This window comes from Aotus nancymaae, unplaced genomic scaffold (assembly GCF_030222135.1).
Source record: "Aotus nancymaae isolate 86718 unplaced genomic scaffold, 86718_ANA_hifiasm-v0.15.2.pri h1tg000011l, whole genome shotgun sequence".
NCBI classification, from domain to species: Eukaryota; Metazoa; Chordata; class Mammalia; order Primates; family Aotidae; genus Aotus; species Aotus nancymaae.
The window spans coordinates 44307100-44333753 of NW_026988422.1; the positions used below are offsets into that span (position 1 = coordinate 44307100).

General features: G+C 33.9%; 1 protein-coding gene across 1 annotated transcript in view; it reads right to left on the reverse strand.

The window, feature by feature from the left end:
• Positions 1-456: 456 nt before the first annotated feature.
• The window catches only part of CUNH14orf39 (chromosome unknown C14orf39 homolog), a 52818-nt gene continuing 26620 nt past the window's right edge, over positions 457-26654 (reverse strand). The window contains exons 11-17 of the mRNA XM_012435632.3: positions 24438-24523; positions 24285-24343; positions 21588-21649; positions 19796-19974; positions 17758-17902; positions 6160-6217; positions 457-1528 (exon numbers count right to left, since the gene is read on the reverse strand). Coding sequence (XP_012291055.2) covers positions 1326-1528; positions 6160-6217; positions 17758-17902; positions 19796-19974; positions 21588-21649; positions 24285-24343; positions 24438-24523 — 792 coding nt within the window. The 3' untranslated portion in view covers positions 457-1325. The remainder of the gene's footprint in view (positions 1529-6159; positions 6218-17757; positions 17903-19795; positions 19975-21587; positions 21650-24284; positions 24344-24437; positions 24524-26654) is intronic.

Sequence of the window (26654 nt, forward strand, 5' to 3'; positions counted from 1 at the left end):
ATTTTCTTAGTCTATCATTAGTTAGATTGACCTTTTTAAAAGTCTTTGAGACAGCTCAATGTAACACAACTGTGATAATTTGCAGATACCCCGAAGAAGCAGTATAGACCCTTACCCAAAATTTGATTTGCATATTGCAACTGATGATGCTGCACATCCCAATAGGGTATCAAAAGATTTTTCTAGTCATATATTAAGGCCTTCTGGGGAGAGCTGGGCAGGCCTCCTAAGCTGAACTGAAAAATGGCTTGAGAAGTAGAGAAAGAAGACTGGCTTTGGGTTTTTATGGTAGTTAGCAGGTGGGGCTGGCTGAGGGCTCCCATATGTGGTTTGAACTTCCTACTGGCACCAAAGGAGGGAGCAACCATACTTTCTGATCAGCTTGGCCAGATATTGGGCAGAAAGGGGGAAAGAAGGGGTTAGGTTTAAAAATCCATCAACAGTCACATCAAAATATGAAGTCAAACTCTTTATTACTTGATAACTAGGTATAGCTAATTTACAAAGCACAAAATACAATGATATTGAGTAAAGCGTTTACAGAAGTTCATCAAATGTTAAATATCTTCACTTACGCTATATAACTAATTGACAAATACTGAACATAAAAAATAAAAATGAAATTGTTTTTTATTGAAGGAGACAAAATTTTAAACTTTCTTCAAAAAATGTTTAAGCAAAAAAAATATATTAACAGAATCACCACCAATACAACAATCCAATTTTCAGAAATTACTCTGGCCCTTCACATTTCATTCTGATCCATTGAAGGCATTAGCATGACTCATAATGTTAGCATTTTACCATGAGTCACATTAGAAGTAAATAACACAGATTTTATGTTACTAACATAAATTATTTGAAATTATTATTACAGTACCACTCTGGATACTACATGGTGAAGCCGAAGTGAAACCCAATAAATTTAAAAGAAAGTTTTAGTAGCTAAACTACACTTCAGCACTAATTCTGCAGTTGCTACTGCAGTTCTTGTTCTTATCAAAGTACCTACAATACTACCAGAAAAGGAGAAGCCGGCTTAATATTTAAAATAAAGATTAATGAAAAAAGCATTAAATTCTATTAATAAAAGTTCTACCTGAAGACAGCTCACAAATCAAAACCAAAAAATAATGATTAGTCAATAGCACACACAAAAACCAAAATATTCACTACTTCAATATTTCAATAAATATAATCAAACAGTGTAACCATTACTGCTTTAATCAACAAAAGAAAGTAGTCTTCATGTTTTAAGGAATAATGTAAATGCATGCCCTCATGACTACAGAAGTGTAAAATAATTCAAGGAACTAATGACTAACTCAAAAAAAAGTAAACTGTGTTGTATTTTGTGAGGAAGATGAAAAACCTTTTAAAGAAGAAGAAGGTATTGAATTTTGGCTCTGTCCAAATGAAAATGGAAAACTGAAATCATCTTTTCCAGCTCCAAATGTATGAGATGAAGCGTCTGATGGAAAAGAAAATGTAAAGCCATCTCCTCCTTCTGGCTTCTCAAATAAGTTTCCTAAGGAAGATAAATATTACAATATCATGCTCTTCATCTTATATAAAATTTTTATAACCTACTAAATTATAGCATACTGCATACAATAAACATGGGTAACACTGAATCATTCGTCTATTTAGCAGGTATTTAACTGTATTCCTCTTAAGTGCAAGGCATTGTCCTTGGTACTATGAAGGTTAAAACAGACTCAAACTTAAACCCTACTTTCAAATAATTTGAACTCTAGTATATAAAGAACTAGTATAAAAAGTAAAAAGTGGAATGAAACACCCCAAATGAAGAGAATAATACAGAGGCACAGAAACAGACATGCATAGGATGTATTAGAGTAACAGAAATCTATTCAGCTTAGCAGGAGCAGTGTGAAATAATAAATATGTATTGAATGGAAATAATTAATGAAGATGAGGTAGGAAAGACTGCTGAATGTCCCACTATGGAACCTGGCCTTTATTTAGTAGATAACAAGAATCCATTGAAGATTTTCAAGCAGAGATATGTGTGATTTGAACTGCTTTGTATTACTCAGGAGAGAATAGGTATAAAGGCTGGAACAGGAGAGTCTAGAAGTGGGACTAAGCAAAATGAAATAACAGTCTACTGTCCAGTGAAGAGACACTGAAAGGCTGACCTTATCTACAATCATAGCAATGGTAATGGAGGAAAAAATTATGGATCTGAGAGATACTGTATAAGTTAAACTTATTCATCTATTATTTATTGAGTCACTACAATATACTGTTCATGGCATTGTTCAAGGAAACTGACAGAACATTAAAAAGAGTTTTATAGTTTTAAAAGGAATTTTTAAAATAAGCTCTAGAATTATCATTAAGGAAACATAGTATTTCATTTAGTATATTAATAATAAAATTATAAATGAATATATTTTCAACATTCTAATATGTAAACATAGATCCAAAAAGAACTAAAATCTGAAATTTCTCTTTGAATAAATGAATTTGATTTGTTTTTAATTTCACGAGAAGTTCATATGAGGTCTTAACAAAACTCATATGATCACTGTAAATAAAAGAATACATTACTGTGCAAGGCAGCATTATAGGTGCTATGGGGAATTCAAAGGTACAATTAAAAATCCCTGCCCTCAAAAAACCTGTGATCTAGAGGAGATTTTATATATAATTATAAATAATGATAGTGGGTAGACTGCTAAAAAGTATAAAAAAGAAGAGATATTCAGAAAAGTGAGGGAGAGATTTGAAAAAAAAAAGGTTGAGGTGATAAATAAAAGGTTTTATGGAAGGTAATTCTATCTTGAAAGATAGAAAGAGACAGAAGTTGGGGATTACAAGAGGGAAAAAGCAGGTAAGAAAGTGTGGACATACTTGAGACACACTGAGTTCCTGAGTCTGACCAAAGCACAGGTTATTCTTATAAGATAAAAGACTTAAAAGGTATGTCAGGGAATGAATAGAGATTGGTTAATGAGCACAAAAATACAGTTAGATAGAAGGAATAAATTCTAGTATGGAATTTAAGAATAAGTTCTAGAGCAGTAGTATGGTTTACAAGGATTTATAGTATATTTTGACATAGCTAGAAGAGAAGATTTGGAGTGTTCCCCACACAAAAAAAGTGATAAATGGCTGATGTGAATTACCCTGATTTGACCATTACACATTGTATGCAGGTATCAAAATATCACATGGACCCCATAAATATGTACAAGTATATACCAATAAAAAACAAAACAGGTAGTTGGAACTAAATTAGAAAAGTAGAAGCATAATTTGATAGTCAGTGGGGGAGTCACTGAAGGTATCTGATTAGGGACATGGCCAACATTATGGGCACTGAAGATTAATTGAGCTGTGATCTATAGGTAAACTAAAAAACAGAAAACATCAATCAGGATGTTATTGTAACAGCCCAAATGAAGAGTAAGACTCTGAAATATAATGGTTTCAATGAAAATAGAAAATAAAAATAAATATTTAAGGGAGAGAACTGATAAAACTTGATGACTAGTTGAATGTAGTCAACAGAGAAAAGTTAAAGAGAAAAGTTAAACAGTCACAGAGAAAAGTTAAAATTGTTACTATGTTCCAAACCTTAAGAGCCAGAATAATGGAGATGCCATTTATGGACATCAGGAGAGCAAGTCTGATTTCAACTACACTGAGTTTTTAATGTCAGAAGAGATTTAAACTATACAATCAGAAATAAAGTCCTAGAATTTAGAATTCAGTGCAGCAAGATATAAATTTGGTCATTATCTGTATGTATTATATGTGGAAACACTGAAGTGAATGAGTGTCAAACGAATGAGAGTGTCAAAAAAGAGGATGTGGGCTGGGTGCGGTGGCTCAGGTGCAGTTTACAGGTGCAGTGCCTATAATCCCAACACTTTGGGAGGCCGAGGTGGGTGGGTGGCCTGAGGTCAGAGTTTGAGACCAGCCTGGCCAACATAGTAAAACTCTGTCTCTACTAAAATACAAAAATTTGGCTCAGTGTGGTGGCATGAGTCTGTAATCCCAGCTATTCAGGAGGCTGAATAGCTTGAACCCCAGAGGCAGAGGTTGCAGTGAGCCGAGATCACGCCACTGCACTCCAGCCTGGCAAACGAGAGCAAAACTCTGTCTCAAAAAAGAAAAAAAAAGCGGATGTAAGTAAATTTAAATTTTTAGATGGTAGACATTTAAAAAATGTCTATAATTGGTAGATTCCTTCTGATCTCATAGCATTAAATACTGCTTATAAAAATTCCAAAGTCTATGTCTCCATCTCATTGAATTCCAAATTCATATGTACAATTTCCTACTTTACTTTCACTTAGGTATCTAATAAATAGGCTTTTCAATTAAAACACTTTCTAAATGAAACTCCTGGCTCCTCAATCCCAAATTACTCTTACAGCTTTCCATATTTCAATAAATGGCAACTCCATTCTGAGTTATTCATGTCAAAACCATGGCACAATCCTTGTTTCTCTCTCTGTCAATCCTTATATCCAGTCCATAAGCAAATTCTTCCAGTTCTACTTTCAGAAAACTTTGTAACCAAAATCTGACATCTTCTCATCACTTTTACTGCCATCAGTTCTCACTTTGTATCATTTTATAGTTTCCTGATCATTCCCTGCTTTTGCCCTTGTTTCCATACAGGCTGTTCACATAGCAGCCAGAATAATTCTTTTAAAAACTATCAGGTCATTTCAGTCCTTTACTTGAAACCTTCCAGCGGCTTCCCATCTCACTCAGAAAAAAGCCCTCAAGTTCTTAATGATCTATAGGTCCCACATGGTTTGCTTTTGATCCACTTCTAGGATTTAATCTCCCACCAGTCTCTCCTTCCTTATTCCATTCAAATCATACAAATTTAACTACTTTTCTATGAACATACTGAGTGTGTTCCCATTTCAAGACTTTTTTGCCCTTTGCTTGGAACACTTTTCCCGGTAGCTTGTATCTGCACCTTCTTCTCTTCAATGTTGATTTTTGGTGATGCCTTTCCTGACTCCCTTGCAATACAGCAATTACCTTCCTGATCCAAGTATTCCCTATTTCCCTTACTCTACATTACTTTGCTATATAGCGCTTATCACCAACAATAAGTAAAGAATTAACATCAAGCCTGGGGAGATTCAGGCTCACCTGGAAAAATGACCTTGGAGCCTACTTCCCACAGCACTGTTTTCTTAGAAAACACAGAATTAAGGTAAAATGTAGAATGTTGTATCTATCTAGTCTGCTGTATGAGGCTGCACCTGAATTAGAGAAGCTATGAGTTAGCATAAAGGCTTTGGGCTTCATGACTAGAATAATATAAAAGATTGGTGTGAAATTGAAGTTACAGCTCTCATGTGTCAAGGTGACCTACATGCAACATGCCTTTTGTCCATAGCAGCCTGACATGTTCCTTGGGTTGCGGTGGCAAAAGAAAGGGCATTACTTGGTTAGTTGGTGATCCTCTCAATGAAACCAAGGATGCTGTATCTACCATTATCTCTTTTCCTGTATCTTTCTATAGCATAAAGATAATATTAGATTAAAAATCATAATATGTGAGTCTGACTATTCCAGCCCGTAACAACTGATGTTTAGTGTACTATCTGATACATTATACATTGATTTACTTGTCTATTTTCAGTTTCTCCCACTAGAACATAAGCCATATGAGAATTTTTCATTCTTGTCCACTGTTCTACCCCAGAGCCCAAAAGCATACTTAATATAAAATATAATACATACACAAATTTATATTCATATGTTGAATGAATTAGTCAATGAAAGGAAAAATAAAGAAAGTATATTCAATAAAAATTATCAAAGAAAGAGAAGGAAATCCAAAAATTACAGAAAAAAGATAGAAAATAACCAAACATATCAATTGCTGCAAAGAGTCTTAATATGATAATAAATACAAGATGCCCATAATGTTTAATAATTGAGAGGTCAGTAACCTTGGAGAAAGCAAATTTTAGTAGAGTACTGAGAAAAGCTAATTGCTTTAAAAAAGAAAGAAAAGAAAATCAGTGAGTAGTGGAGAAGTAACAGTAATTTCTAATGAATAAATTGAGCACCTAAGAAAATCAGTTAGAGAAACTAAATACTGTACTAAAAAGTTAACATGTTTTTAAATGTAGCAAACTTCAAACAACTTACCAATTTCTTGCTGTGATGACAGAGGGTTTAGATTTCTTGCAGAATAATGTTCATTAAACTAGAAAATAATTTCCATTAAATATTACTTGTGAAATCAGTAGGACAGTATACAGATTTGAATTTAAAGCCTAGTTCTTCTAATACATAGACTTAAAGTAGACATATGGTAACTTTATATAGCACATTCTTACACTTTAAAAAATCTGTCTTCAAAACCTGTTATTTACTTATATTAAAATAAGGTCTATTGATTTTATTCAGGCAAAATACACTGTAGTAAGGATAGCTCCCACTTTAGAATATTAATATGATCTTTTGCTTTATTCTGAAGGCCTTTAACAAATCAGGTTCTTGATATTGCTTTTTTGCCTATAAAAATAACAGGAAGTGGATAGCTTCATGTCAGTTCAGATCAAGTTCTGCTGCCAAAAGTCTATTTTCTCAGTAAAACAGGCTTTTTAAAAAAATGAGATCATGACAGCATAGTTTTCTGTCCACTTTTTTTCCCCTTCACATTGCATGGTGAGCATTTGTCCATGTCGTTATTCTTCTAAAACATGACTCCGTGGCACTATAATATTCTTCCAAATAGACACACAGACAGTTTTAACTATCCTTTTATAATGGACATTTAAGTTGTCCCAACTTTGTTTCTTATCTAAAAGTCATACACGAAGAAACACTGTTATGCACAGATTTATGTTTCTTTGACAATTCAACAGCTATAAGGAAAGCTGTTTTCTCATAGATTTTATAAGCCACTTGAATTTCTTTTTTAGTGAATTATCTATTTGCCAAATAAATTTTGCTCATTTATCTATTGAGAGAGTAATTATTTCCTTATTGGTACATGTAAGCACTTTATACTCTAGAGATGTTAATTAATTCTTCGTAATTTTATTGCAAATATTTTATATGTTCGTCATTTTGCCTTTAAAATGTTTTAACATATGGAAGTTAAGATTTCATATGTAATCAAACCCAATTATTTTCTTTTGCTTCTTCTTCCACTGTTTTCATGCTTAGAGAATCCTTCCTCCTAAGGTCTGGTATTCACCGATATTTACTCTGAAATATGTTGTGGTTAACATTTTCTCACATAATTTAATGCATTTGTAACTTCTATTGACGTACGGTGTAAGATGAGTGTCTAATTTACCCCTATTAATGTGTAGTCTATCATTATCACATTATAAAATCTTTGGTTTCAAGACTTTCTAGACCATACCATTGATCAATCAATCCTTAAAGCCATTATCATATCTTTTATTACTCTAGCTTAATAGGATGTTTGAATATTTAGAAAGTAAGTTTCCCTCTGTTTCATAACACTTAGAAGTTATAATTATATCCTCTCTTTCATTCCTAATATAGGGATTTTATCAATTTTGTCAATTATTTTCAAAGAACCAATTTTGACTTTGTTAATTTTCTCTATTGTTTGTTTTTCCATTTCACTGATTTCTCTTATTATCTTATTTCTTCATCCTACTTACTTCAGGTTAGCTTAGTTCTTCTTTTTCTAGATTCTCAAAATGAAATCTTAGGTCACTGATTTTAGGCCTTTCTTCTTTTTTGTTAATTATGTAATTATTAGTTAAATTATTTAAAGCTATCATTTTGCTCTGGCTTTGGCAACATCCCACAATTTTTGATAGACTGGATTTTATAATGTGATAATGCAGTTTAAAATCTTTCCTAAAAAAGAACCCACTACCTTGAAGGGAAGGACACAGTCCTGGCAGAATTTATCACGCACTGACTAAAGAGCCCTTGGGCCCTGAATAACCAGCAGTAACACCTAGGTAGTATGCTGTGGGCCTTAGGCTCTGAGAGATGTTGGCTTCAGTTGTGACCCAGCACATTCCAAGCTGTGGTAGCTATGGTAAAAGACCCTATATGTTTAAGAAAAGCAGAGGAAAAAAGCAAGGGGCATTTTAACTTGCATACTAGGTACCAGCTCAACCACAATGGGGTAGAACAAGGAGGATCTTGGGGTCCCTGAGTCCAGGCCTAGGCTCTTGGGCAGCATTTCTGGATCTGCCCTGGGCCAGAAAAAAGCCCACTGCCCTGAAGAGTGAGTCCCATGCCTGGCATCATTCACTGAAGAGTCCTTGGGCTTCAAGTGGACATCAGCAGTGCCTTGCAGACCCCCACCATGAGCTGATGGTGGCAGGGTCCACAGGGAAAGGCTCCTCTGCCTGTGGAAAGGGAAGGAAAAGCAGGAAGGACTTTGTATTGTGGTTTGGGTGCCAGTTTAGCCAGAGTAGAACAGAACATTGAGCAAATTACTAAGGTTTTTGACTCTAATCCCAAACTCCCAGACAGCATCTCTGGACCTGCCCAGGGCCAGGAGAACTAGCCACCTTGAAGGGAAGAACACAAACCTGGCTGGCTTCACCACCTGCTAATCACAGAGCCCTAGGGTCTTCAATGAACATAGGTGGTAGCCAGGTAGTGGTTATAGAAGGCCTTAGGCAAGACTCAATGCTGTGCTGGCTTCAAGTATGACCCAGTGCAGTCCTAGTCGAGATGGCCACAGGGATGCTTGCATCACACCCCTCCCCACTCCAGGCAGCTCAGCACAAAGAGAGAGGCTCCATTTGTTTGGGAGAAAGCAAGGGAAAATAAAGAGTCTCTGCCTGGTAATCCAGAGAGTTCTTCCAGATCTTATGTAAGACCACCAAGGCTACACCTCTCTGAGTCTAAAAAAACCACAGGGTTATTGGGCTTGGAGCCCAAGTCCCTTTAAATACTTGGAAAGCCCCCTCAAGAAAGACAGGCACAAACAAGCCCAGACTACAAAGACTACTACAATAAATACCTAATTCTTCAACGCCTAGACACCGACAAACAACTACAAGCATCAAGATCATCCAAGAAAACATGAACTTGCCAAATCAATTAGAAAAATCACCAGGCACCAATCCTGGAGAAACAGAGATATGTGACCTTTCAGACAGATAATTCAAAATAGTTGCTTTGAGGAAACTCAAAGAAATTCAAAGTAACAAAACAAGATATGCAGAATTCTATCAGATAAATTTAACAAAGAGATTTAAATTATTAAAAAGAAGCAGAAATTCTAGAGTTGAAAAATGCAACTGCCATACTGAAGAATGCATCAAGAGTCTCTAAATAGTAGAATTAATCAAGCAGAAGAAAGAATTCGTGAACTTGAAAACAGGTTATTTGGAAATACACAGAGGAGATAAAAAAGAAGTGTGAAAAAGAATGAAGCATGCCTACAAGAACTAGAAAATAGCCTCAAAAGGGCAACTCTAAGAGCCATTGGCCTTAAAGAGGCGATAAGGAAAGAGACAGGAGTAGAAAATGTATTCAAAGAGATAATAACAGAGAACTTCCCAAACCTAGAGAAAGATACCAAGATTCAAGTACAAGAAGGTTATAGAACACCAAGCAGATTTAACCCAAAGATGTCTAGTTCAAGGCATCTACTACTCATATTCTCAAAGGTCAAGGATAAAGAAAATAAATAAATAACATACAATGGAGCTCCAATTTTTCTGGCAGCAGACTTTTCAGTGGAAACCATACAGGCCAGGAGAGAGTGGCATGACATATTTAATGTGCTGAGGAAAAAAAACTCTTACTCTAGAATGGTATATCTGAAAAAATATCCTTCAAGTATGAAGGAGAAATAAAGCCCTTCCCAAACAAACAGAAGCTGAGGGGTTTCATCAACACCAGAACTGTCCTATAAGAAATGCTAAAGGGAGTTCTTCTATCAAAAAGAAAAATAGCCAGTTAGAATGGCGATCATTAAAAAATCTGGAGACAACAGATGCTGGAGAGGATGTGGAGAAATAGGAACACTTTTACACTGTTGGTGGGAGTGTAAATTAGTTCAACCATTGTGGAAGACAGTGTGGCGATTTCTCAAGGACCTAGAAATAGATATTCCATTTGACCCAGCAATCCCATTACTGGGCATATATCCAAAGGATTATAAATCGTTCTACTATAAGGACACATGCACACGAATGCGCATTGCAGAACAGTTTACAATAGCAAAGACCTGGAACCAACCCAAATGCCCATCGATGATAGACTGGACAGGAAAAATGTGGCACATATACACCATGGAATATTATGCAGCCATCAAAAATGATGAGTTTGCGTCCTTTGTAGGGACATGGATGAACCTGGAAACCATCATTCTCAGCAAACTGACACAAGAACACAAAATCAAACACCGCATGTTCTCACTCATAGGAGGGTGTTGAACAATGAGAACACATGGACACAGGGAGGGGAGCACTATACACTGGGGTCTGTTGGGGGGAGTGGGAGGGACAGCGGGGGCGGGGTGGGGAGTTGGGGAGGGATAGCATGGGGAGAAATACCAGATATAGGTGAAGGGGAGGAAGGCAGCAAATCACACTGCCACGTATGCACCTATGCAACAACCTTGCATGTTTTTCACATGTACCCCAAAACCTAAAATGCAATTAAAAAAAAAAAAAAGATGTTGAACCTCCTCCAAAAAAAAAAAAATATGTTAACCAGCAAGAAGAAATCACTGGATGTCCAAAAAATCACAAGCATTCCTATACACAAGTAATAGACAAGCAGCGAGTCAAATCATGAGTGAAATTTCATTAACAAGTAATGAAATTTGTAAGCTCTATTCCTATTGTAGTCTCTCAAGAAAATACCTATTTTATTTGTAAATAGGTATTTTATATTTAAAATATTAAAAATAAAATACCTATTTTAAATTTGTAAGTTGTATTCCTATTGTATTCTCTCAAGAGAATAAAATACCTAGGAATACAACTTATGAGGCGTGTGAAGGATCTCTTCAAGAAGAACTACAAACCACTGCTCTCAAGGAACTAAGAGAGTACACAACAAATGGAAAAACATTCCATGCTTATGGATAGGAAGAATCAATATTGTGAAAATGGCCATACTTCCTGAAGTAATTTATAGATTCAATGCTATCCTCATCAAGCTACCATTGACTTTCTTCACAAAATTATAAAAAACTACTTTATGTTCTCACTCATAAGTGGGTGTTGAACAATGAGAACACACAGACAGGGAGGGGAACATCACACACTGGGGCCTGGGGGAGTGGGGGACTAGGGGAGGAATAGCAGGGGGTAAGGGGATTGGGGAGGAATAGCATTAGGAGAAATATCTAATGTGGATGATGGGGTGATGAGTGCAGCAAACCACCACCATGGCATGTGCATACCTATGTAACAAACCTGCACTACATGCATATGTACCCCAGAACTTAAAATATAATAAATAAATTAAAAAATAATAAAATAAAAAATATTAGGTAGAAAAAAAAGAAAAAACTACTTTAAATTTCATATGGAACCAAAAAAGAGCCTGCACAGCCAAGACAATTCTAAGCAAAAAGAACAAAGCTGGAGGCATCATGCTACCTGACCTCAAACTACACTACATGGCTACAGTAACCAAAACAGCATGGTACTGGTACCAAAACAGATGTATAGACCAATAGAACAGAACAAATGCCCATCAATGATAGACTGGATAAAAAAAATGTGGCACATATACACCATAGAATATTATGCAGCCTTAAAAAAAGATGAGTTCATGTTTTTTGCAGGGACACGGATGAAGCTAGAAACTATCATTCTCAGCAATAATCATCAGCCTCAGAAATAACACCCCACATCTACAACCACCTGATGTTTGACAAACCTAACAAAAAAAAAGCAATGAGGAAAAGATTCCTTATTTAATAAATGGTTTTGGGAAAACTTGCTAGCCATATGCAGAAAATTGAAACTGGACCCCTTCCTTACCTCTTATACAAAAATTAACTCAAGATGGATTAAAGACTTAAATGTAAGACCTAAAACCATAAACACCCCAGAAGAAAACCTAGGCAATACCATTCAGGACATAAGCATGGGCAAAGACTTCATGACTAAAACACAAAAAGCAACGGCAACAAAAGCCAAAATTGACAAATGGGACCTAATTAAACTAAAGAGCTTCTGCACAGCAAAAGAAACTATCATCAGAGTGAACAGGTAACCTACAGAATGGGAGAAAAATTTTTGCAATCTATTGATCTGACAAAGGGCTAACATCCAAAATCTATAAAGAACTTGTTTACAGGAAAAAAATCAAACAAGTCCATCAAAAAGTGGGTAAAAGATATGAACATACACTTCTCAAAAGAAGATATTTATGTGGCCAACAAACATATGAAAAAAAGCTCATCATCACCGGTTATTAGAGAAATGCAAATCAAAACCACAATGAGATATCATCTCACACCAGTTAGAATGACGATCATTAAAAAGTCAGAAGACAACAGATGCTGGAGAGGATGTGAAGAAATAGGAATGCTTTTATACTGTTTGTCAGAGAATAAATTAGTTCGACCATTGTGGAAGATAGTGTGATGATTCCTCAAGAATCTAGAATCAGAAATACTACTTGATAAAGCAATCCCATTACTGGATATATACCTAAAGGATTATAAATCATTCTACCATAAAGACACATGCACATGTATGTTTATTCTGGCACTGTTAACAATAGCAAAGACTTGGAACCAACCCAAATGCCCATCAATGATAGACTGGATAAATAAAATGTGGCATATATACACCATAGAATATTATGCAGCCATAAAAAAAAGATGAGTTCATGTTCTTTGCAGGGACATGGATGAAGCTAGAAACCATCATTCTCAGCAAACTAACACAAAAACAGAAAACCAAACACTGTAAGTTCTCACTCATAAGCAGGAGTTGAACAATGAGAACACATGGACTCTGGGAGGAAAACATCACACACTGGGGCCTGTTGGAGGTTGGGGGACTAGGGGAGAGATAGCATTAGGAGAAATACCTAATGTAGATGATGGTTTGATGGGTGCAGCAAACCACCATGGCACCTGTATACCTATATAACAAACCTCCATGTTCTGCACATGTAACTCAGAACTTAAAGTATAATAATTAAAAAAATAAAAAAAGAAAGAATCCAGGCATAGAAAAACAAACTACATATTCTCACTTATTTGTGGGATCTAAAATTCAAAACCATTGAACTCTCAATCTCAAAACAATTGAGATAGACAGTAGAAGGATGGTTACCAGAGGTTGGGAAAAGTTGGAGGATGGGGTATTGGGGAGAGGTGGCGATGGTTAATGGGCACAAGAAACATAACAAGAATGAATAAGACCTAGTATTTGATAGCAAAATAGGATGACTATAATCAATATAATTTAATTGTACATTTTAAAATAACTAAAAGTGTATAATTGGATTGTTTGTAAGACAAAGAATAAATGTTTGAGGGAATGGATACCCTAATTCTCTATGATATGATTATTTCACATTGCATGCCTGTATCAAAACATCTCCTGTACCCCCATAAATATATACATCTACTCTGTACCCACAAAAATTAAAAATAAATAATAAAATCTTTTCTGATTTATCTCATGATTTCTTTTTTTCTTTTTTTTTTTTTTTTGAGACAGAGTTTTGCTCTTGTTACCCAGCCTGGAGTGCAATGGCACGATCTCGGCTCACCGCAACCTCCGCCTCCTGGGTTCAGGCAATTCTCCCGCCTCAGCCTCTTGAGTAGCTGGGATTACAGGCACGCGCCACCATGCCCAGCTAATTTTTTGTATTTTTTAGTAGAGACGGGGTTTCACCATGTTGACCAGGATGGTCTCGATCTCATGACCTCGTGATCCACCCGCCTCGGCCTCCCAAAGTTATCTCATGATTTCTTCTTTGATCTATGGCCTACATATTTAGGATTTTCTTAGATATCACATTGAGTTCTAATTTAATTCCACTGTGGTCAGAGAACATATTCTGATTTCAATCCTTTTAAATTCATTAAGACTAATTTTATGGTTCAGAATATGGTCTATCTTGCTGAAGGTACCATCAGAACTTGAAAAGAATATATATGCCGCAGTCTTTGGATGTGATGTACTATAAAGGTCAATTAGATCAAGGTGATTGATGATGTTATTCAGATCTTATTGAAGATCTTTGCTGATTGTGTTGTCTAATTCTACCAGCTGCTAAAAGAGGAGTATTAAAAACCTCCAGCTATGTTTGAGTTTTTGTCTGTTTTTCCCTTTAATTCTGTCACTTTTTGCTTCATGTATTTTGAAGCCGTGATTAGGCTTTACACATTTGCAATTGTTATATCTACCTTATGAATCAACTTTTTTATCTTTATGAAATGTCCCTCTCATGTCTAGTAATATTTTTTAAGACTACTAGAAATGATACTAAGACACTGTGACCTTCTAATACTTACAGTTTTCATGATACATCATTTTCCACCTATTTATTGTCAACCTGTCTTTGCCTTTATGTTTAAAGTATGTTTCTTATAGATAACTTTTATTTGGGTCTTGTTTTTTTTCCCCCCATCTTTACAATCTTTGTCTTTTAATAGAGTTAGCCCATTCACACAATGTAATTATTTAAAAGTACATTATTTGGTGTAAAATTTATTTATTTTATGATTCTTTTTAACTGTGTGTATTTTTTTTTTTTTTACTGTTCCTTCTTTTCTGCCTTTTTTGGGTTGAAATTTTTTAGAATTTCATTTTATCATCAATCTTATTTTTTAATGTTTTCTTGGTTATTCTTGACCACTTTACCCCAGGACACTCATTAATTATTTTGCCAATCTCCTTCCCCAGTCCCACCACCACAAAAATAAACAAAAAATTAAAGATAATCTTGCCAGGATTCCAATTAGATTTCAATTGGACTATATTTATAAATTATATTGGGAAGAAATTTATCTTTACAAAATTTTCTTCTTATACAAGTACTGCATGTGCCTATGTATTCATTAACTTTTTTCAGTAGTTTTATAGTATTCTTTATTTAAAATGTATATTTTCTGTTAAAGTTATATACATGCATTTTGCATTCATGTTATTATGGTAAGTGAGAATTAAGTAGCTATAGTCTATTTTCATGCCCAGTATACTCCTAGGAATTTCTTGTTTTTAAAGTAAGCATTTAAATAAAAAATGAGACAAAAGTTGAAGATGTAAAATACTATAGCATGTATAGTACTATATCATCATCAATAAATCTGTAATTTCAACAATTTAATGTAATATCAGAGACATACAAATAAAATATTCTAATCCACATAAAATTGGGTAAATGCAATTAATTAAAATGAGCAATAACAATATGACTCATATCACATTGATACTTATGTAGGATTATTAAGTGGTTGGTACTTTTCTAAGTGCTTTATGTGTATAAACTCTAATATTCACAAACCTTATGATAATAGTTATTATTTCATTTTATAGATAAGGAAACCAAGTCACTTACCCCAAATCCCACATCTGATACAAACCTAAGAAGTAGTCTGGCTTCAGAGTCTAGTTTTAACCACTACACTGTATTGTTTCCACTTTTTGAATAAAGCATGTCTGAATTTTCAGCTTTAATTTCTAAATATAGAAATAAGCACTTTATTTCATATCACTGAACAGTGGAAACGAATATTAGGTCTTTTAAAATTAACCAATGATAATGCTGCTATGTATACACAAATAGTTGAAAAGACCAATTTATAATGTGGAACTTTTTTTTTTATTGTACTGTAGGTTCTGGGGTACATGCAGATCATGCAGGATTGTTGCATAGGTAAACATATGGCAATGTGTTTTGCTGCCTTCATCCCCCCATTATCTATATCTGATATTTCTCCCTCGTTATCTCTTCCCACCTTCCCCACCCCTCCCTTAGCCCCCCACAACTGACCCCAGTGTGTGATGCTCGCCTCCCTGTGTCCATGTGTTCTAATTGTTCAACACCCGCCTATGAGTGATAACATGTGGTATTTGGTTTTCTGTTCTTGTGTCAGTTTACTGAGAATGATGGTTTCCAGATTCATCCATGTCCCTATGAAGGACAAAAACTCATCATTTTTTATGGCTATGTAGTATTCCATGGTATATATGTGCCACATTTTCTTTATCCAGTCTATCATTGACAGACATTTGGGTTGGTTCCAAGTTTTTGCTATTGGAAGCAGTGCTGCAATGAACATACATGTGCATGTGTCTTTATAATAGAACAATTTATAATTCTTTGGGTAAAACTTCAGGCCAATATCCATGATGAACATCAATACAAAAATCTTCAATAAAATACTGGCAAACAGAATGCAACAGCAAATCAAAAAACTTATTCATCATGATTAAGTAGGCTTCAACCTGGGGATGCAAGGCTGGTTCAACATAAACAAGTCTATAAATGTAATCCATCACATAAACAGAACGAAAGACAAAAACCACATGATTACCTCAATAGGTGAAGAGAAGGCCTTCGACAAAATTCAACAGCCGTTTATGCTAAAAATACTCAAGAAACTAGGTATCGATGGAACGTATCACAAAATAATAAAAGCTATTTACAAAAAAAATAAAAATAAAAAAATAAAAGCTATTTACAACAAACCCACAGCCAATATCATACTGAATGGGCAAAAACTGGAAGCATTCCCTTTGAAATCTGGCACTAGACAAGGATGCCCTCTCTCACCACTCCTATTCAATATAGTATTGGACGTTCTAGCCAGAGCAATCAGGCAAGAAAAAAAATAAAGGATACTCAATTAGGAAAAGAGGAAGTCAAATTGTCTCTCTTTGCAGATGACATGATTGCATATTTAGAAGAGCCCATCGTCTCAAAGTCTCCTGAAACTGATAAGCAACTTCAGCAAAGTCTGAGGATACAAAATCAATGTGTAGAAATCACAAGCATTTCTATACATCAATAACAGACTAACAGAGAGCCAAATCATGAGCAAACTCCCATTCACAATTGCTACAAAGAGAATAAAATACCTAGGAATACAACTAACACAGGATGTAAAGGACCTCTTCAAGGAGAACTACAAACCACTGCTCAACGAAATAAGAGAGGACACAAACACATGGAAAAACATTCCGTGCTTATGGTTGAGAAGAATCAATATGATGAAAATGGCTATACTGCCCAAAATAATTTATAGATTCAATGCTATCCCCATCAAGCTACCAATGACCTTCACAGAACTGGAAAAAACCACTTCAAACTTCTTATGGAGCTAAAAGAGAACCCGCATAGCCAAAACAATCCTAAGCAAAAAGAACAAAGTTGTAGGCATCATGCTGCCTGACTTCAAACTACACTCCAAGCCCACAGTAATCAAAACAGCATAGTACTGGTACCAAAACAGAGACAGAGACCAATGTGGAACATTTTTTACATTGAGAATTCTAGTTTGTCTGAAAGTTAGACACATCAACTATAAAGTCAGACTAATTTTTTAAACTGCCTTTAACTGCAATTTAAATTATCCCTAGCCTGAGATCCTTTTTTAATGAACAAATATCAATATGAGTCATCTGAAGTTGAAAACAAAAAGGTAATAGGGAACTTTGTCATACTATCAATACTCAGAATTTTTAAAAAATTGCTTCTGTTGATACTCTGCCCGAAGATAGTTTTGTATTAAAGAACTAAAATTACTCAAAGTTCCAGAGCACAATTTTTATAAATAAAACTTTTAGCTTTGCATATTACCTGATCTGATGAGATTTCTGTATCAAATACAGAAGAATCAAATAAATTGAATCTAGGTGATCTGGAAGTATAACTCATTAGAAAGGAAAGTCCAGGGGATTCCTTTTGTGTTTGAACTTCAGGCACTGCATTTCTATTTCTGTTACTGAGAAATAAGAAATCATCAACATGTTAAAAAAATCTATTATTAAACACTGAATACTGGTAAGCATCATAAGCAATAGCATAGGGTGAGAATTAGCATAGTAGGGAAACATAGGAAGTAGTTATCGAAGTGACAATCCTATGGAGAAAAGATTATATGAAGTGGAGAATAATGTTAAATAAAGTAGAACAATCAATTTGGGTATAATAACTATGAAACCCTACTGTGAATATACTGTCAGACTCTATTCTAGGTTATTCCATAGGTGTAACTTACATATTTCTCACAAGTATCCTATGAAATAGGTGCTATTACTATTATTTCCATTTTACAGTAGGGAATATTGAAGCATAGAAAGATTAAATAATTTGCTTAAAAGAATAATTAGTGTCAGAAGTGGCATTTGAACGCAGCAATCTAGATTCAAAGTCCAAACCCTTAACCTTGACACTGTGCTGTCAAGATTTTGAATGCCAGTTACAAGATTTTAGTGCTGATGAGAAGCCAGCCATTATAGTGCTATATAAGGAAGTTAAATTATAATATGATTTGGAAAAAATAATTTCACAAGACAGCTTATAACAGTGGCTAAAAGCATGGATTCTACAGCCAGAATTGTCTGGGCTTAAATTTCTCTTCTAACATTGATTAGTTATATCACCTGTGATTCTGTTTTCTCATCTGTAAAATAAAGATAATAATGTACCTACACCTAACAAGGTTGTTGTGGATATTAAATGAGCAGTATTTATAAAACGCCTAGAGCATTGCCTTGCAGTTTGTTAAATTTAATAGAAATCTGATGATACTGCCGTAACTATCTCTATTACCATGAATGAGTCCCTTAACTTTACAGATCATAGTTTTCTCATCCATAGAGAGAGATTTTAATGTATGAGCTCACATTCTTTTACAGTTCTCAGGTTTGATGATGAGTTCCATTTTTAATGTGCTGTACTTGAGTCAACAGCATGACATTCAAGTCTATAACTCTTACTAGCAATTTAAAATAAGGAAGTAGAGCACAGGTCTGATGTAAAACATCCCTGATGAAGTGAAATCTGCTTGACATATGCCTTAGAGAAACCTCAGGGTTCAGTGTTAAGGAAGAGAATGGACTAAACAGAAAGGTTAAATGCAGCACTATTTTCTTGGCTCCAAATTACAAATCTGTGGTTTCCAAAGTTTAATAATCATGTTAGAGATATTTATGCCTAAAGAGCTTGCTTAATAGAAATGGCAAGTCTTGCTTCAAACACTACAACATATGAAGAAATGACTGATGGAACATTAGTTGATGATAAGACTACCATCTGCCATATGTGACAGTAGCTTTTCAGCCTGACATGTTGGGGGGAAATAGAGTCTCGCTATGTTGCGCAGGCTGGATTCAAACTCCTGGACTCAAGGGGTCCTTGTCACTTAGCCTCCCAAATAGCTAGGACTACAGGCGCATGACACTATGCTAGGCTTAGCTTGACATTTTAATTTTTTTTTTTTATCCTTTGGAAAAAGCTTAAGTCTACATACTACTGCTTTAGAAGTACTTGGGACTTAGGCCATCTTCAGCTAAATGTTGCAAGAAAAATAGGGAAGAGGATCTATGAAACAAGAACATTAAAGTTTTAATAATTGTTAAAACTGGGTGATGGGCAAATGGAAGTGTATTATGTTAGTCTTTATCTTCTCTGTGTGCCTGAAATACCACGTAATAACTTGTAAGTTATTATGTACTAAATATTATGTTATTATACATATATACATAATATAAGTTATTATGTACTACATAATAACTTGTAAGTTACAGGTACTAGGCATTTTACTATTCCTATCAGTTATTTATAAAATTCAACATACAGATAATTTAACGATAATCATTAATTAAAATCCTACATTTCGAATGGGGGGGTTTTAGAAAACTGCATTTTCTCCAAAGTTTCAGGTGTTTTCACAGCTTCAGGAGTTCCTAAAAATATAGGAATTTCAGATGTTCGTGGAAAATTCTCAGCTCTCTCTTCTACTTCGTCACTATCATTTTCTGTTGGCTTCCCAAAATGTTCAGTATATATAGCCTGCAAATTCAAAGTAACAGAAAGCTATAAAAAACAAATGCTGCTGCATAAATGACATACATAAAAATGCACGAGGTGAAAAATACCTTATTAATCCATGAAGTTAACATTTCACAGGCAAAGTAAGTGAAATAAGAATAACTAGGGAAAGTGACACTAAAACATATATCAAAATATAGAAAAATAAATATTTATCCTATTTTTCTTTTCCTTCCAGTTCCATCTTCCACTCCTACCTGAAAAAGTAAATGACAGCCAGAACATATTGGAATTGATGAAAAAATGATTAGGAATGATTTTTCTTTTAAAATTTCTTTTAAAATTTCAATATGCTCTTTGGATGAAGAATTATACATGCTACCTCCTTGAAAGTGAAAAGTGATTTACTTTTAAGCAATCTTGCTCTCATTGATTAATTATATTTTCACACTTTTTTGACTTTATAAATCTTTTATGCTACTTCCCCTACAATAATTAAGATTCTGAATATTAATTTTCCTTTATGTCATTTTGTAGGATAGAGTTGTGATTTCTCAAATATACTTGTTATGCCAAATCCCATTACAGAAATAATTTGGGTCCCTTCATCAAAAAAATCAAAATGTTCTTATTACATGTATTTCTTTACAGCAAAATACTACTTGTTGTTTCTCTTATCTTAACCTTTAATAGTTAGACTGAACTTAATATACATTGTTTACATTTATCATCAGTAAAGTATTCCACCATTTAAATAATGCTGTCAAGATACTTTTATGGCAACCACTGCTCTTGAATTGCCGTGATGAATCATTCAATCTTACCAAACAAAATTATTTTCATTAATCATGATTTAGTTGTGGTCAATATATACTGTCACTTACCAATCATAACTTTTTGTATATGTTTTTTTATTTTTTTTTAATTATTGATGCATAATAGTGAACATAGTTTTGGGATACATGTGATAACTTAACACATTCATGTAATTAATAAATATCAAATCAGTGTACTTGGGATATCCATTACCTTAACACTATCACACTATCCATCACACTATCTTTTCTCTATGCTAGAAACTTGGAATTATTCTCTTCTAGCTATTTTGACAGGTAAAATAGACGGCTGTAAGCTACAGTCACCATACTGATCTATCTAGCACAAGGCTTTATTTCTTCTATCAAACTAAATAGTTGTACCCATTAATCAGCTTCTCTACATTCCTCCTTCCCTACTACCCTTCCTGGGCTCTGGTAACCACCAATCTGCCCTGTATCATATTGAGATCTGCTTTTTTAGCTCCTGCATATGAGTGAGAAGATGTGATATTTGTCTTTCTGTGCTTTGTTTATTTTGCTTAACATAATGACCACCAGTTCCATCCACGTTGCTGCAAATAACTGAATTTCACTCTTTTTTTATGGCTGAATAATATATTTTTGTATATTTTCATATAAAATATTTGTGTCTTCATCTTTTAATCTGAAAAATGGAATATGTAACTCTCCAGAAACCTGATCACCAAGCTAACAATAGCTCACATAAATCATTGTACTACATCTGAAATTAAAATAGACATAGTATTTTTAATTGGAATTTTTGCTTAGAAGTTAGAAATCAAACATTTGACTTACTTGTGAAGTACATTTTGATTCTCTTACTTGTCTTATTGTCCCTTTATCTCCATACTCAGCATCTGTTGTCATATGAGAACAAACTATTTTTCTTTTTGTTATTTTATTATAAAATAAAATGTTAGTCTAACCATTTGAAATTGCCAATATTTAGCTGTTTTAACCTACAAAAATGACAGTTTCATATGGTTCAACGTAATGCATACAGATAAGAGAATAAAACATAATATGAACAGTTTAACAAACAAAATTATAAAGAGAGCACCCATGTAACCCACCCAAATAAAGAAATACAACATCATGAACACTCTAAAAGGTTTCGTATTCTCCATGTCTTGCTCCTCAGAGGTAATCACTATCCTGACTTTTGTGACAACCATTTCCTTAGTTTGCTTTATATTGTTTTATCATCTAAATAATATAGCCTGTTTTTCCTGTTTTAAATGTTATATAATAAAATAACGTATGTATGCTCTTATGTTTTGCTTTTTTGTTTTTCATATGCTTGTGAGATGCATCCATATTATTGCACAAAGACACAGTTCTTTTATTTTTACTGATGTAAAGTATTCCATTGCACAAACACAATATATCTATCCATTCTACTGCAAATGAATATTTGAAGTGTTTCTGCTTTCATGCTATTATAACCAATAATATTATAAACATTATTTTACATATATCCTTGTATGTATGTACTTGTATTTCTTTAGATATATACCTAGGATTAGAAATTGGGTAATAAGGTATGTATATCTCTCATATAACTAGATGCCAATTTTTTCCAAATGGTTGTAACAATTTTTTGTGGTAATGTGTCATTCTGAATTACTCCAGGAAATTGTTCAATCTCATGAGGCAAAATGATTAGTTCCAATTATAATTTAGGTATGGTCTCAATATGTAGTCATTTATTAATGGAGTTCCCAATAGTTTATGAGAGTTCCTATTCTCCTACATTCGCCTACTTATTATTGTCAGACTTTTTGAATTTTGCTAATCTGATAGATGTGTAATCATACCTCGCTGTAGTTTTATTTTGAGTTCCCTGATTTTCATATGCTTATCTACCACAAAAGATTCTCTTTTCTAAAGTGTATACTTTCATACTTTGGACATATTTCTAATTGGGTTTTCTCCTTTTTTCTTCTTCATTTGTAGAAGTTCTTTACACATTTTGGAAACTACTCTTTTGAAAGTTTAATTGTACTTCAAATATATTATTTGGCTATGTACCCTTTTTATGGTATCTTTTGATAAACAGAAATTCTTAATTTTAATATTGCCAAATTTCTTCATCTTTCTTTCATGATTGGACTTTTTATTGCTTGAGAAATCCTTTCCTATCTTGAAGTCATGAAGATGTTTTTCTATTTGATCTTCTGAGAGCTTTATAGTTTTTGTCTCTTACATTTAAGTCATAAGTATTATTTTTTACCACATATTAATTTCTTCAAAAGATGGGTTTGAAAATTACCGAAAAAAATCCTTTTAAATTCCAAAATAATTGTATTCATTCTTGAGTATGAAGCCTCACTATATATGCTCAACAGCAGGTAGGACTGTGTGAAATATATGCATTTCCGCATGTTCCTAGAGATTAGCTATTCCTCCTTGTTTAACACTCTGTCAGCTTGGCATATATAAACAGGTAAAACAGATCACCTGCACAGATAATATATAATTTTTTTCTCCCAGAAGGAGGCATGGAGAATATTCATCTGTGTGGAATAAACATATGTGTTAGGTGAATCCTTACTGAATGAGAGAGAAAGACTCATAGTATGTTAAGTGACCATTCTAAATATACATCTATTTCATGCTGTCAGAATAAGGCATTTTTAAAACTTCAAAACAAAAGTCAGTTATCAGACAAAAAGAGATGTAGACTTTTGTATACCTAGATAAATAGAGCAATGGTCATGCATTACTGGTCTACCAAAATATATATACATCTGTGTGGTATATATTATGTATACAAACACTCACATGTGAATATGTTTATATATATATACATACATGTATACACATGTGTGTGTATATATACATAAAGAGAGAGAGAATGAGTTCATATTTTCAAGGGTGTGTCAACGTTAGAAAAGCTAAATGACTTGGGGATGACAAACTCATATATATATATGACAAACTCATATATATATTCTGTGACCCTTCAGTAACTGTATTCAAAGAAAATAGTCCAAGGTATTAAAATATTATATAGTAGCATTATTTATAATAGTAAAAAAATGGAAATAACAAAATATTCCATGTGAAAGAATGACTAAATAAATTATGGACATTATACAGTCATTACAAATAAAATCTATTTACTAACATAGAGAAAAAAACCTCAGTAGTATGTCAAGTGGGAAAAAAGAATAACAAATTATGTATATGATTCAAACTTGGGAAAAAAATAAAAAATGCATAAGAAAAAAACGTATACATGAGTATTAATGGTGTTCAGTTGTGCCTGAGTGGTGATATTTTTGTTTTCTTCATATCTTTCTTTGTTTCCCAAATATTCTACAATAAAATGTGTTTGTTTTATATTTAGAGAAGATGTATTTTAAAGCCAGGCATGCACGATCAGTTAACCAGAGATGCAAATAATCCAAACAACTTATTTGACTAATATGAAAACCTGAGGTAATTTGTTACCCCTACTTCATAGAAAAAAACATAAATGGCAAATACCTTTATCTCCTTTTTCAAACCACTGACTGGAATTTGATTGTTTCTGTGGGGTTAACAATCTAAAATGCAATAAATATAATTTGTATATTTTTCTGAGTTGATATTCATAAATTATTTCAGAGATTAAAGCATTTTCTTATTTTTAAAAGTTACCTGACTTGCATAAAATTTTGTGAACTTTTGATAGTTGTAACATGTGAACATTTTGAATGGTTATCCACAGCAGAGTCATTAAATATCTGAAAGAAAGAAATTAAGCATCTAACTTGGCTACAAAAAGCAATAAAATTTTTTTGCTTGTCATAGCAACTTAGAACTCTCATTTCATTAGCATTTCATCCTTATCATCATTACCATCATCAATATCAACAACTACACACATGAACTGAAACCACTACATACAAAACATTAAGTCGAATACCGAGAAACAAAAAGTTTAAGAATTTAATGTTTTTGACAAATATAGTAATGATTTGTAGTAGTATTTCTATATTTAAGATAAACCTTTTAAAATTTATACCACCCACATTCATGACTCATCAGGTAAATCTTACCGTTTTCTCAACTGATAATTTGAATTTCTGTGTCCCTCCATTCTATAACCTCTCAAATTTAACACAGGAAAGCAAAACAAGAGATTAAAAGATTAAAGGCTGAAACTTTCCTTCTTATACACATATAAAAGAGCTTTGTTCCATTTTAACTTTAAATTGTTTAATATCTAGCTGGGTGTGGTGACTTACGCCTATAATCCCAATACTTTCAGAGACTGAGGCAGGAGGCTCACTTAAACATCAGGAGTTCAAGACCATCCTGTACAACATAGACCCCATCCCTACAAAAAATTTAAAAATTAGCTGAGTTTGATAGCCTGATGTCCTAGCATCAGGGGTGAGGGAGGGGTTGAGGTGTGATAATCCACTGAGCCCAGGATTTCAAGGCTACAGTGAGCCATAATCGAGCCACTGCACTCCAGCCTGGAGGTGACACAGCAAGACTATGTCTCAAAAACAAATTGTTTAATATTAATATCTAAACCTTGTTTTATTAAGGTTTGTTTCAAGCATTTGGTTTCCTTGAATCACTCATTATAAAGAATCCCTGCTTTTTGTTATTTAACTCAAAATGACAATATAGTTTTAACAGAAAAGTTTATCTCATCTATTTTTGTTAATTGATCTTAATTCTGTCATCTTACTGTGCTCTTCAGCTATAAGAAAAAGTGTCAACTTCCTTTAAAGAACAAGTGATGCTACTGTTCTGATGTATGCTTTAAAGCAAGCTTGTTCAACCCATAGCCAACAGGCTGCATGTGGTCCAGAATGGCTCTGATTGTGGCCCAATACAAATTTCTAAACTTTCTTAAAACATGAGACTTTTATGTTTGAGGTTGTTTGTTTGTTTGCTTGCTTGTTTTTAGTTCATCAGCTATCAATAGTGTTAGTGTATTTTATGTGTGGCCCAATACAATTCTTCTTTGTCCAATGTGGGCCAGGTAAGCCAAAAGATTGGACACACCTGCAAGCAGTATACATGTCTATATATGTCTCCTCATACAAGTACCTGTATAAATATTTCAAATATTTGTTTCAAGTAGATGTCAAGCAGTAGAATTGCAAAGTATATACATTTTTATTTGTAATAAATTTATATTGTGAATCAGTCCTCTGAAGTGGTTGTACCAAATTACACTTCCACTATTCTTGACCTCACTAAATAGTATCAGGCAAATATTTTAAGTCTGCTAATCTGATAGGTAAAACCAGGCATTTCTTTTTTTGTATTTGTGCATGTGAAAGCACATTTTTATTTGTTCCAATTTGATTACCAATATTATCACTTTTTTATTATACTTTAAGTTCTGGGGTACATGTGCAGAATGTAGAGGTTTGCTACATAGGTATACACGTGCCATGATGGTTTGCTGCAACCATCAACCCATCATCTACATTAGGTATTTCTTCTAATGCCATTTCTCCCCTAGTCCCCCAACCCCCAACAGGTTCCAGTGTGTGATGTTTCCCTCCCTGGGTCCACGTGTTCTCATTGTTCAATTCCTGCTTATGAGTGAGAATATGTGGTGTTTGGTTTTCCGTTCTTGTGTTAGTTTGTTGAGAATGATGGTTTCTAGCTGCATCCATGTCCTTACATAGGACATGAACTCATCTTTTTATGGCTGCATGGTATTCCATGCTGCATATGCACCACATTCTCTTTATCAGGTCTATCACTGATGGGCATTTGCGTTGGTTCCAAGTCTTTGCTATTCTGAATAGTGCTGCAATAAACATACATGTACATATGTCTTTATGGGAGAATGATTTATAATCCTATACGTATATACCCAGTAATGGGATTGCTGGTTCAAGT